Consider the following 14,221-nt stretch of genomic DNA (forward strand, 5'->3'; position numbering starts at 1 on the left):
ACTTCCAAGTATGACCTTGAGATAATTGGGCTAAGTTCGCTTTCCTTGGAACGGTCAGCCTCTAGAGCTTGGGGGTTGGAAGTAAGATCATCACCAACGGAGACAATTTCCCGCAAGCTATCGTTACAACTTTTTCCCTTCTCCATCTGGCTAGACTCACCTACTATCAAAGTATTACCAGGAGGATTTTGTAATGGTCAATCTAACTCTTCCATTCCCACCAGTGGATCAAAGCGGTTTCTTAAGGGGATGTTGCATGGGAACCATCCTAAGTAGTCTTCTCCCTGAAATCTTGGTCTTGAGTCATTATACCAACTTTGGAAAGAATTGTTATTATTATAGATTGGTCCTCTAAAGAAACCATCCCCCTGTTGCAGAGGTCCCAGGTAGTTTTGGTTTGGCCTTTTGGCCCTATTTCTCCGAGCCCACCCAGGATATATTTCTCTGTGAAATGTCTGCCCAGTGTTCGTATGGATCGAGATCGGGGGTACAAGGTTCAGATTTGGATAGAAATATTCTAGACCTATACATTGGATATCCCCAACTCTAGCATATCTTGGTTTACAACAAATAAAGTCTTTTACCCAAATATCACTAAAATTAACCAAAATGCAGTCCCCCTCTAGGTCCTTCTCACTTGAGCCCACCCAGGGAACTCTACGCACACTAAGAATTTTTGTCTTAGAATCAGGGGGGAGTGGTCTGTTGTTATTGAGCCAATATGTTACTTTGTTTTTTAACTCCTGATTTGTTTCTGTTTTGTTGGAAAAAACTGGGGGTACTCCTGTGAGAATTGCCATAAAAGGGGCTGAGTCTGGGGGCAAGTTTACAGGAGGTGGTCTCCTTTTTTGTATTCTCTCACTATCATTTTCTGCTGCAGGCCCCTGTGAAGATGTGAGATTGGACCCTTGAGTGGTTCCCTGTTTACAGGTAGTCGCTACCGGTGTAGGTACAGTACTACCCATATTTTGGCTAGGGGGCCCCACAGTGACCACCATTGCAGGTTTAGTGCGAGCTAATGGTACAGGTTTTGTTCGTGCTGAGGGAACCGGTACGGCCTTAGAGTCACCAGATGTGAGTGTTTTGGGTGTTTTACCAACATTTTTGTTCTCTCCCCCTTTTTTTAGGTTGCTATTGGAAGCATTGCTATTTTTGTTGTTGTTGTTAATACCCCCCACTTCAGATGGTTTACTCTTATTTGTTAAGGTTTCCAGGGAATTGGAATTAAGTGAGGTGAGATGTTCCAGTTAGTCTAGTTTTAAATTAACAATTTGAATTTTCTCTAAGAGGGGCAATAAAAGCATCTGTACCACTTTTTCAATTTCCCCCAGTAGACGATCATTGTTGTTGGTGTTAAATGTGAAAATTTTCTGACCCGCGTCAGCTAGGTGAATGCCCTTTTGCTTAGTATAAGTTGTCAAGACTTTGGTAGGAGCTGGCTTTGCTGACTTGGATCTGGTTCCTTTTCTGTGGTTTCCCCCTCTTTTACGTTTATTCGGGTTATTAGGTACCCGCTCACAAACTACTACGTGATCTTGTGTGGGAGTCAAGTTGCTCAAGTTACATTCTGAGACGCTATCTCCCAAAATACCTGATGGAATTGGTATAGGAGTGAGTGTGGAAGCTTCAATTTGGGAGTCCCCTGGATCTGCTACCGTAATTGTCTGGGAGTCAGGAATTACCAGTAAGTTTGGGCTGACCTCTAGGTTACTATCTGTGCTATCTGCGCTCTGTTCAGGGGTAGGTGCCTTGTTAGGAGTGATTTTAGAGGCAATATCTCCCAGGGAGGAGCGTTTTCCTGTTAATAAATCTATGGACAGGCGCTTTTCAGTTAAAGCAATTTCTTTTTCTAAAATCACTGTTGCCCGGGTTATAAAATCATCTAGGGTTCCAGTCGCTTTCCCATTGTTCGTTTTTACGGTAACCTGTCTGGCCTTCCCTGAACGCAAAGACATCATGTAGGTTCTAAGGCCCAACTAATTATATGATACTGTAACTTACAACTAATCAACTAATCAATTGCGACAGAGTAATCTGGGATCGCAAATGAAAGGGAGAGGCCCCGACCCGACCTTGATCGGCCTTAGACGGTCCCGCCCTTGTCCCGGGCTTCTCCCGGCGAGCTCCCGCGCGCTCCCGCGCAGCGGTATTCACACGTTATTTTATGGCTATTATGGTGATGGGCGGGTTGTCGGGGGCGGGGCGGGGAGGGAGAGCAGCCCAGGTGGAACGGGCGCAGGTTACTGGGACTCCTGGGAAATGTAGTCCCAGCCCTCTTGCTCGCAGCCCTCAGCCCCTGTTTTACCCCAGCAGCAGCTAACAGCCCAGAAAGGAGAGCGTCCTCTGCGAAGCGGGACCCGCGCAGCGGGTTCCGCGAGGCGTTGGTGGAGATGCAAGGAGTCCACGGGCAATCCAAACAGCAAGGCAGGTTTGTCAAAGTGTCCCACGAAGTGCAGGGCAGGCCGGTATTTGATCACCCGGTCGTTGGGGGCGGGGCGGGGAGGGAGAGCAGCCCAGGTGGAACGGGCGCGGGTTACTGGGACTCCTGGGAAATGTAGTCCCAGCCCTCTTGCTCGCAGCCCTCAGCCCCTGTTTTACCCCAGCAGCAGCTAACAGCCCAGAAAGGAGAGCGCCCCTCTGCGAAGCGGGACCCGTGCAGCGGGTTCCGCGAGGCGTTGGTGGAGATGCAAGGAGTCCACGGGCAATCCAAACAGCAAGGCAGGTTTGTCAAAGTGTCCCACGAAGTGCAGGGCAGGCCGGTATTTGATCACCCGGTCGTTGGGGGCGGGGCGGGGAGGGAGAGCAGCCCAGGTGGAACGGGCGCAGGTTACTGGGACTCCTGGGAAATGTAGTCCCAGCCCTCTTGCTCGCAGCCCTCAGCCCCTGTTTTACCCCAGCAGCAGCTAACAGCCCAGAAAGGAGAGCGCCCCTCTGCGAAGCGGGACCCGTGCAGCGGGTTCCGCGAGGCGTTGGTGGAGATGCAAGGAGTCCACGGGCAATCCAAACAGCAAGGCAGGTTTGTCAAAGTGTCCCACGAAGTGCAGGGCAGGCCGGTATTTGATCACCCGGTCGTTGGGGGCGGGGCGGGGAGGGAGAGCAGCCCAGGTGGAACGGGCGCAGGTTACTGGGACTCCTGGGAAATGTAGTCCCAGCCCTCTTGCTCGCAGCCCTCAGCCCCTGTTTTACCCCAGCAGCAGCTAACAGCCCAGAAAGTAGAGCGCCCCTCTGCGAAGCGGGACCCGCGCAGCGGGTTCCGCGAGGCGTTGGTGGAGATGCAAGGAGTCCACGGGCAATCCAAACAGCAAGGCAGGTTTGTCAAAGTGTCCCACGAAGTGCAGGGCAGGCCGGTATTTGATCACCCGGTCGTTGGGTGCGGGGCGGGGAGGGAGAGCAGCCCAGGTGGAACGGGCGCGGGTTACTGGGACTCCTGGGAAATGTAGTCCCAGCCCTCTTGCTCGCAGCCCTCAGCCCCTGTTTTACCCCAGCAGCAGCTAACAGCCCAGAAAGGAGAGCGCCCCTCTGCGAAGCGGGACCCGCGCAGCGGGTTCCGCAAGGCGTTGGTGGAGATGCAAGGAGTCCACGGGCAATCCAAACAGCAAGGCAGGTTTGTCAAAGTGTCCCACGAAGTGCAGGGCAGGCCGGTATTTGATCACCCGGTCGTTGGGGGCGGGGCGGGGAGGGAGAGCAGCCCAGGTGGAACGGGCGCGGGTTACTGGGACTCCTGGGAAATGTAGTCCCAGCCCTCTTGCTCGCAGCCCTCAGCCCCTGTTTTACCCCAGCAGCAGCTAACAGCCCAGAAAGGAGAGCGCCCCTCTGCGAAGCGGGACCCGCGCAGCGGGTTCTTCGAGGCGTTGGTGGAGATGCAAGGAGTCCACGGGCAATCCAAACAGCAAGGCAGGTTTGTCAGTGACCCATTGTTCAAAGTATGCGCATTGCATTTACTTTACCAGACTGCAGTATTAATACATGCAAAGTCTCCTCCCTCATATACCTCAAATGCCAAATAGATTGGGAATTGTTTCACACGATTTGGAGCGGCAACAAGGCTCACCAGGTGGATGGCAGGATTGTCTAATATTATAGCCTAATAAAGATAAAAATACAGGGAAGATGCATGGATCAATTATTGGGTTGCACCCGACTAGATGGATGAAATTATGTCTTTTGCATGCTAACACATACTATTTTGCTTTTGGTATTTCTGTGTATTGTATACTGGCTTGGCATAGAAAGGGCCACAGTTAGTTTTTTTGTATTTCAATTGATTATGACAAAATGCAGATACACAGTTATCTAAACAAGCACTGGCAAATCCAACAAGTATCCAAGATGACTCATACTGGCTTGGTAAATGCTTTTTTGGGGTTAGATAGCTGCCGTGGATTAATTCACGGTCATCATTTTGGAATAGCATTTATTAAAACATTACTAATGTATTCACAGATGGCCCCCATGAATCCACACGCTCATGGTGGCAATCTTTGAATGCATATGTAATATTTAAAAAAATGTAAGTTTAAAGAGGACTGCGGTGGAGGCTTGTACATCTTCTCTTTGAACAGGTTTGTTCAAATAATATAGACCCATTCCTTGGTGCCCGCCTTGCATTCGTACTCAAAGGTGGCCAACTATAAAAAAATATATATAAGTAGAGGAGAGACAGGGGATCAACGGAATAGCAAGGGTGGAGAGGGGAATAATGCTAAAACTAGCAGAGACTGGAGTGCTAGGGAAGAAACTGAGTGGGGCAGGGGAAGCAACATTGAGAACGACGGGAGGCAGGAAAAAGTTAAAACACAGAACACAGGGCAAACAGCACGACATCACACGCTTTACCATGGAGTGCTTAAAGTAAAAGAAAAAAAGTTGTTCCCTGAACACAAGCAATGTAACCAATTAATGGATTCCAGTCAACCAATTAGAGTGCTGTAAGAGTGAAATGCTCCTAAGTGCGACAAAAGAGGAATGGAGAGGAAATCTACTAAATAAAGACAATACAACTGAGATAGACAATAATTAATTCAATCATGAACAAGGGACTGACCCAAAACCCACTCTAAGCATATTAGAAACAACAGGTCTGGTATAGCAACACATAAAACAAAATAGCTGATTGTCATTGACAACTCTTCAATTGTCTGGACGACCACTGACTGTCTCTTCCCTCATCAACCAAGTCCCCTGTAATCTTGGAGTACATTGCTGGCTTCTGGTCCAGGGAGGACCTGGCTTGGCAGTACATGCTGGACTGTTACCACCAGGAACAGGGTCAAGGCTGATTTGCACATGGAAGCTTCAAACTAGAGTGGCGTGGTGAGCAAAAGAACAATGGAATAAACACTGATTTTTGTGACTGGGGGTGAATGTTTGCGTTGTTCAGCATTCGGGCCATCAACTGTTCCTTTTACTTTAGTTATGCTAAGTGGAAAAGGTATGCCCAAACACAGGTCCACTGCTCACTGCACCACTAGATTCATTCTAGCCAGGGTGATGCCTCAAAACCAGTCCCAGGATGCTTGTTTCTAGTCCAGGGAGGACCTGACTGCAGTTTAGGCTGTACTGTTCCCAGGAGGAACAGGGTCAAGACTGATTTGCATATGGCTGGGCCCAAACTGGGGTTGCGTGGTGAGAAAAAAAACGATGAATGAAATCCAGATTTTTGTGACTGGGGGTGCATGTTTGCATTGTTCAGCATTCGGTGTGTTCCTTTTGAAGATCTAGGCGAGTCAAAAAATGCATTTCCTATGAAAACTAGGACCTAACTATAACTACCTACTTTTGACTGCCGGTAGATATTGCTCCGGGGTCCCTGCACGTGGGCGGGACTATTCAATGCATATGAGTATTTATGAAGATCCCCTGGAAGAGAAAGGATTGTTAGTAGGATATATACGATTAGTCTCGAAATTGTGCATGTACAAATTCGCCATGCTTGGGGCAAGTGCACTTCCCATATTAGTCCCAGTTACTTGCCAGTACCGTTGGTCTTGGAAAATAAATAATTTTTATTTTATTGCTATAGTAGCCCAGTCCGTTGCAAAGGAGGTAGCCGTCTGGCCATCTCTCTCTCTCTCTTAGATCTAACTAGCCCTTCACTGTCTGCAGAGTGTCCTTTTGGGGGATATTAGTATATAATGACTCTACATCATAGATTGTAATATTTCTTTAACTGTGTTAGATGCCTACAAAAAAATGCAAATGTTATGCATAGGACGTGGCACAGTCCAGCTGTTCGAGAATATTGGGATCAGCTTATTGTGAAGCTAAGGGGAAATTGCAAGGGTAGTACGAATTATATTGCTTTTCGTCACACGGCTGAGATATGTAGTGGATGTGATTTGCTTGTACCAACAGTTTACTACGCTGTTTCAGCTCTTGACCAAGGAGCAAGTGGTGATGTCATGGATTAAGTCTCTTCATCACTCCCAACCCCCCAGAAAAGTCTCACAAAACAGCAAAAATGTCAGTCTACTGTAATTACACTGTAGACGTAAGTTCAATCCTATTGTCAAGGGCCTCATCTCTGAGGCTCCCACAATGTTAACACATTGGGTTTGTAAAACTGCTTCTACACTCTGTGCACCTATTTCTATTGTGGTGAGATGCCTGCAATGAGCTATATATGGGTGCATGAATTGAAGGATTAAATATACTTTTAAATACCGAGGTTGCTGTCTGTCTTGGATTAATTTCTATTTTATTTATTGTTTTTTATTGTACAAGACATCTGATCATTAGGGTCTGAAATGGAAATCTGTCAGTCAATCTGACAGTGTTTGAACCCTGACTTTTTAGGTGGTGACATCCTGCACAGCATTGCACTTTTCTATTAACGTTTTGAAAATGTCTCATGTACAACAGCTCTGGATATTCTTAGGGCAAGAACAAATGGAAATGCCACAATGGCACCGAAGTGAAAGCTATATGGCTCTGGTGGGGTCATGTCTGAGGTAATGAAAAATGTTTAGATAGAACCAAATGCCACCTACCAGTGTAGAAAAGCTATTATGAAATCTCTGGATCCAGTCTAGATCCTGGGGCTACTCCATAGGTGAGGAAACTTGAGATAGAAGTATCCATCAGTAATGAACACTACAGATGCTGATAGATCTAATGTGTTGTACCTGGTTATTTATTTACCTCAGACGGTTAAGTCAGTTTTGAATTCAGTTACAGATTTTGTCAATGCTCCGCCCTTACAATCAGCCAAAACATCTTAAACATGAATAAAATGCTTCCATTTGCACAGCACTCAATTTGAGTCGGTGGATGTAGGGGGGGGGGCAAGCACTTAATTTTGGGAGCAAGCACTTAATTTGCCTTACTAGACTTTGAACCAGAGCAAGACAGAGTAATCTAAAGGAAGAGGAAGAGAAATGTAGAAAACGCACGACAAAAGGAGAAAGCACAGATGAAAAAGTACCTGCAAGAGTAAGATAAAGGCGTCTGGAGTACCTTGTGGTGGAATACAAAGGCATGAGATGGAATCAATACTTCAAACCCTTGGTATTCAGCATACCGACATTCAATAGCACAAGCTGCAGGCTTCTGAGCAAACCTTAAGGCCCTGGCATTGCTTTTTACACATTAAACACTGCCTTTGGTCTATATTGATTCCATTGAAGGTTTGCAATATCTCTGGTCTCTGTGCACACTAACTGCTCAGTTCGAATACTGTGCTGTATGCTTCTGGACCAGATTATGCAGAAAGTGAGCAAAATGGTGCTACATGGCTACTACCATTCAACATGACGACTTGCAAATATAGGACAGTAGCCAAGTGTACAGTTAACATGACCTCACCTGGAATACTGAGAGCATCGAGCAGGTCACCAAGGTAAACAATCTGCAAAGGAGTCAGACACAAATGCAAGGAGCCCATCTGCCCATCAATCTCCAGCTGCAAGGAACACAATCAAGGTCATCAATACTACAAAACATACTCAAGCATGTTGCTACAGGCAGATACAATAACCATGTGTATTTTTAAATGGCATTTTCAGCCCTTAAAGCATCTTGGACCTGACTAACAGATACGTATTGTTACCCCACTCGCGTTACTGCCAGAATTAGGACATGTGATCATGAAATCAAACACAGATTTATGTAGTGGATGCATTAGTTTACTGAGCTACCAGACACATCATTTAAACTACTGTAACACTTGTTAAGGGACGGAAACATTATCCTTTAAAATCCAACAACTAGCAAATTACAAACCAAATACCTACTAGCTGGCTTTTGACTTTGAAAAAAATAAAAAAAAAACGACTTTGTCATTCACCTCTTCTGAATGCCTCCCTCCCTTGCACAGTGTCCTTATTCAGATAAGAATTTGTAATTCTATGTCAGGACCGGAGGCTTCAGATTATGCTATATCTTCCTTCGCTTTATTAACATAAAGAAACCACAGCAGCTCAGGAAAAGATATAATAAGAACAAAAAATGCTTTAAACATAAAGCATTGACGTAATGTTCAACAAAAAATCAACAACTCCCAAGAGTCTCTTTGCTTATAATAATAGTCCATAGTCCTTTGTCTCTGTCCATCATCACTATATAACCGGACTTCCCATCATCTTCCTCCTCTTTCTTCGCTGCTCCCGCAGCCAGATAAGTGCTTTTCTGTTTCGACTTCTTTTTATTGTGATTGATTGTCTTGTGTGCGGTCTTTGGGGACTCCTTGCATGGTTTATTCCCTTTCAGAGTCCCCGGTTGCGGGAACGTTCTATCGTTCCTACGCGACTTTATTCCCACTTGTGTGCGGTGTGTACATAGACCGCAAGGGGGCGGCCTGTCGTCTCGCCGACCCTCCGGCGCGCCTCCGCAGTGCGAGGAGCCACGCCGTGGGGTCTGCTTGCGCAGGGGCCGACCCTCGCGTACCCCTCTGACACCTGGTGATCCGGGTCTGTACTTTACCAATTTTGACGCCCTCTGGGGTCTGTATAGCGGTTCTGACCGCGTGAATCGCCCTCGGGCGAGATCTGTGCACCTCTTTTCCGTGTGTGGCCTAGCGCGCTTGAGGGGTACGTAGACCCGGTCCCGGCGAGGAGGGTCTGCGCGCTTGGGGGTTGGTGCAGCCCACCTGCCACGTCAGCTGGCCCAAAAACGTGATCGCAGCCGCTGGGCCTGCCCACATTCGAGAACTTTCTCGGTTGCCGCCCTCTTGGGTGCCCCGCATTTGCCCCTTGGTTCCGAGATGGAAGGGGAGTACGATGAGGAGGCCTGCCCCTATCTGCAGGATGATGAGTTTTATCAGGCGGTGGACAACTCCATCTATCGTTGCGTGACGGAGGTGGTAGGGCCCATGGAGGACCGCCTTTCTGCCCGCATCGTGGAGGAGTGTGCGAAGCTGGCAGCGGCGCAGGTGCCTCCGTCCCCCGAACTCCCGGGGACGTCCGGCGGGTTGCCACCCGCTCCGAAGAGACCCCGTGGTGAGGGACCTTCTTCGGAGGCACAAGGCGTGGACAAGGGCGCTTTCGAGCGACTTCGTGACGCCTTCCTGGCCAAGGCGACGGCGGTGCCTCCGGCGCCCTTGGTGGACCCTGGCACTTCGGGCGACGTGTCTACGGGCCCGCCTCCCCGATCTACGACTCCCCGGACACGGATGACGACGGGGAGTCGACCCGCTCTTGGCTCCCGACACCTTCAGCGAAGGAGATGCCCCGAGACGAGTCGGGCATGCTGGACCCGGACGAGATCGTCCACCCCCGATCCGCGGCCTGGGCCCCGGGGGAGACAGTGGCGAAGTTTGTCGCGGGCAGGCTGCGCAAGCCCCTGGAGAAGGAGGCGAGGGGTTGCCTGCGCGGGGAATGCCCTCGGCCTACTCTGGAAGGGAAAGTGGCCATGACACCAGAATTGGACCCCAAGATGGCCACCTTCCTGGCGAAATTCATGAAGGACCCCAGGAAGGGGATCGACCGGTCCTGGCGGGCCTGCCAGGACAAGCTGTTGGATGCGGTCGGGCCCGCCACGAAGATCCTTGATATGGCGGAGGAGGCCCGAGCGAATGGCACCGCCATTTCACCGGAGGTGCTCTCCAACTGGGCCCAGAGGGTGATCGTATTTTTGGGCAACGCCAACTGTGCCCTATCCACGGAGAGGCTGCGTTCGCTCCTTATCAAGTTGGATCCGAAGCTGGGGACCTGGCCTCGTCGGAGGCAGGTGCCGTGGCCCAGGGTGGCCTTTTCGGTGAGCCTTTCATCCGCGAGCTGGGAAAGTTCGTGAATACGTTCACGTCGCTGGACAAGGCCCAGTCCAGCATCAAGAGGGTGTTCCACCAGCGTTTTTCTGGAGGGGCCGGTCGCGGCAGGGGCCGCGCGATCGGCCGTGGTCAGCAGACCAACAACCGTGGACAAGGCTCCGGAAGAGGTCAGTACCAGACCTCGGCCAACTACACCAACTTCTACCCCACGAGGGGACAGCGCTATGGTGGCAGAGGGTTCAAGAAGAACTCCGGACAAGGAAATGCCCCCGGTAAGTGTACTTTGCTTGGATCATGTTCCGATTGGGGGGCGGCTGGCAAGCTTTTACGGGGAGTGGGAATTGCTCACTGCCGATGCTTGGGTTTTGCAAACTGTGAGAGGTTTCCATATAGAGTTTTACGACCAACCAACTCAGGCGAGGCCCCCGCGCCCGATGGTTTTTTCAGACTCCGACGCGCGATTGATAGACGAGGAGGTCTCAGACTTGCTGCGCAAGGGAGCCATCCGTCTATCAACGCGCCACCCACATGGGTTCCTCAGCAACGTCTTCTTGGTAGACAAGACAGATGGGGGCAAGAGGCCTGTGATCAATCTCAAGGAGTTCAACGGGTGGTTGGTCTACCGTCACTTCAAGATGGAGGGGATCCACCTCCTTCGGGACGTGCTCCTCCCTCGGGATTGGATGGTGCGACTGGATCTCAAGGATGCCTACTTGGTCGTTCCCATCCACCCCCCTCATCGTCGTTTCCTACAATTCCTGTGGGACGGCAAGGTGTTCGAATTCACCGCCCTGCCGTTCGGTCTTTCTTCGGCCCCGTGGTGCTTCACGAAGGTCCTCCACCCGGTAGTGGAGTTTCTCAGAAGTCAGGGGGTCCGTATGCTGGTATACTTAGACGACATCCTCCTCATGGGGCAGTGCCCAGAGGTGCTGGCAGGACAGCTGCGCCAAGCTGTCGGCCTGCTTCAGAGACTGGGGTTCGTCATCAACGGCTCCAAGTCGGTTTTGGTTCCCACTCAGCAGATCACCTTTTTAGGTTTCGTGGTGGACTCGGTACAGGCGGTCTTGAGCCTTCCGGGTCGGAAGGTCGCAAAGATACGTCACCTGCTTCGGCAGACGATCGCGAGGGACCGTACGTCACTGCGCCATGTCGCCAAGGTGGTGGGTCTTCTATCGTCCTCCATCCAGGTGATTTTCCCAGGCCCGCTGCACTACAGGGCTCTTCAGCGCCTGAAGGCGCAGCATTTGCGCCGTGGGATGTGTTACGATCAGTGGGTCCCCCTCACGGACGAAGTGAAGGAGGAGATGTCATGGTGGCTGTCTCACATGGAGGCATGGAATGGGCGAGCGATCTTCGGGTCGGCTCCGGACTTGATCATAGAGTCCGACGCCAGCAGGTCGGGCTGGGGCACCCGGTGCGGGGATTTTTCCACCGGCGGCGCCTGGTCGTCAGAAGAACAACAATTGCATATCAATTGTTTGGAGCTCCTAGCGGGCTCCTTCGCTGTTCGCTGTTGGACCAAGGATTCGGTCAAGGCCTGTGTCCTGCTGCGGATGGACAATATTTCGGCGGTCCGGTATGTGAACCACCTAGGAGGTCCTCGGTCCCGCGCCTTGGCGGACTTAGCGAAGGACTTCTGGGATTATTGCCTGTCTCGTCACATTGCGGTGACGGCGGAGTATCTGCCAAGCCAGCGCAATCAGGTAGCGGATTGGCACTCTCGACATCTCAGGGATGCCAGCCAGTGGAAACTGGATCCGGGAGTCTTCCGGTGGCTACACTCCCTTTGGGGCCCCTTCTCGGTGGACCTCTTCGCGTCCCGTCTCGACCACCAGCTGCCGCGGTTCTACAGCTGGAGGCCGGACCCTCTGGCGGAGGCCACGGACGCGTTCTTGCAGGATTGGAGTCGGGAACAGCCGTTTGCGTTTCCCCCGTTCTCCATGATCATGCGAACGGCGGCTCAAATACGCCGCCAGGGTGCGGAACTGGTGTTGGTTACGCCGCTGTGGAGGTCTCAAGTATGGTTTCCGGTTCTTCTGGAACTTTCTTGGGATTTTCCAATCCTACTCCCCCTGTTTCCTCTGCTCCTGACGAGCCCGGATCAGGAACCTCACCCTCTCGTCATGCAGAACACTCTCCGCCTCGTGGCGTGGAGGCTCTCAGGAGACGCTGGACGCTCCCGGGCCTTTCGGGGTCAGCTGCGCACTTGCTCTCCAAAGCATGGGCCGATAGTACGACGAGGCGTTACAGATCCGCTTGGCTTAAGTGGATGCGTTGGTGTTTACGAAGGGATTTGGATCCCATGGTCGCCGGCCTTGTTCCCGTGCTGAATTTCCTGGCTCATTTGGCCGACAAGGGTTTAGCTTATAGGACGATCAATGCTATCCGGTCGGCGATATCTGCGGGCCATGATAACATCGATGGCCATCCGGTAGGGGAACACCCTTTTGTGTGCCGGCTTCTGCGAGCGGTTCGCCTCGCACTGCCGCCGGAACCCAGGTACTCCGTCCTTTGTGACGTCAATTTGGTTCTGAATCTGTTCCTGTCGTGGCCAGCGAATTCTTATCTGTCTCTTAAGGAGCTCTCGGCGAAATTAGCCATGTTGTTATGTCTGGTCTCTTGTAGGCGCGTCTCGGACGTGCGCGCGCTGGATGTTTCTGCACGCATTTTTTCCCCGGATGGGGTTACTTTTACGGTGGGCCAACGCACTAAGACGTCGTCGCGTTCCATTTCTTATCCAGCCTTTACTGACACTCCTAAGTTGTGTGTCGTGCAATGCCTCAAAGCATATGAGGACCTGACTTTGGATCTGCGCCCTCCGGGCGAGCGTCAGTTGTTGATTGCCCTGCGGAAGCCACACAAAGCTGTCTCCTCCCCCACTATTGCTCGGTGGGTGCGATGGGTCATGCAAGAAGCAGGCATCAATACTTCTCTCTTTGGAGCACACTCCGCCAGGGGGGCCATGGCCTCTAAGGCATTCTCGGTGGGTGCTCGTCTGGAGGACCTGATGCGCGCGGCGGATTGGTCCTCGGATTCCACCTTCAAGAGGTTTTACTTTAAGCCGGTGGTGGATTTGGCTCAGTTGGTGGTAAGTAAGCTTTAAACTAGCATAATCTGAAGCCTCCGGTCCTGACATAGAATCGAAATTTGCCTAGCTTACGTAACGGTAAGTTTCAATTCTATTAAGGACACGGAGGCGAGGATTATCCCACCCGGACTACAGTGGTGTCTCTACCCACCCGTATGGCAGTAAGTAAAGCGTTTTCCTTTACGTTGTCAGTACTGTGTTGTTCACTGAATGCTCCTCGCCTTGTTGTCGCATTTCCTGGGCCACCTCGCTGATGCGGTTCCTTTTTTGGCAGGCAACGACGGTGCTAAACAGGACCAATGAGGCTTAAGCGTGATCTGCGCGAAGAAAGAGGAGGAAGATGATGGGAAGTCCGGTTATATAGTGATGATGGACAGAGACAAAGGACTATGGACTATTATTATAAGCAAAGAGACTCTTGGGAGTTGTTGATTTTTTGTTGAACATTACGTCAATGCTTTATGTTTAAAGCATTTTTTGTTCTTATTATATCTTTTCCTGAGCTGCTGTGGTTTCTTTATGTTAATAAAGCGAAGGAAGATATAGCATAATCCTCGCCTCCGTGTCCTTAATAGAATTGAAACTTACCGTTACGTAAGCTAGGCAAATTTCGATTACTTTTGGCTACTTTCCACATTGCTCACATGCTATTATGCTATGCAGTATGATCTCAACAAATGAGCAGTTAAACTACAGTAAAACATTACTATGCCTAACAATACAGAATTTCCATGGGGTTTTAGGAGGAAAAGTGTAGCAAAAAAGCAATTTACTTAAAAGTAAGAAAAAAGAGTTTAAACGTACTGGTAATTCCATTATATCGAACTCTTTCTTCAACATTCTAGTCATTACAATGGCTCAGATCAAATTCAGCCCAAATAACTGCGATAAGTGTGTGTGTGTGTGTGGGGAGGGGGGGGGGGGCGTTT

General features: G+C 50.3%; 1 protein-coding gene across 1 annotated transcript in view; it reads right to left on the minus strand.

Annotated features, from left to right (window-relative positions):
* ATG2A (autophagy related 2A) overlaps window positions 1-14,221 on the minus strand; it is a 2,120,972-nt gene that overhangs the window by 1,550,834 nt on the left and 555,917 nt on the right. Inside the window, exon 7 of the mRNA XM_086939522.1 lies at window positions 7,804-7,900. Within this exon, the coding sequence (XP_086795648.1) occupies window positions 7,804-7,900 (97 nt within the window). The remainder of the gene's footprint in view (window positions 1-7,803; window positions 7,901-14,221) is intronic.

This window comes from Lissotriton vulgaris, chromosome 9 (genome assembly GCF_964263255.1).
Source record: "Lissotriton vulgaris chromosome 9, aLisVul1.2, whole genome shotgun sequence".
NCBI classification, from domain to species: domain Eukaryota; kingdom Metazoa; phylum Chordata; class Amphibia; order Caudata; family Salamandridae; genus Lissotriton; species Lissotriton vulgaris.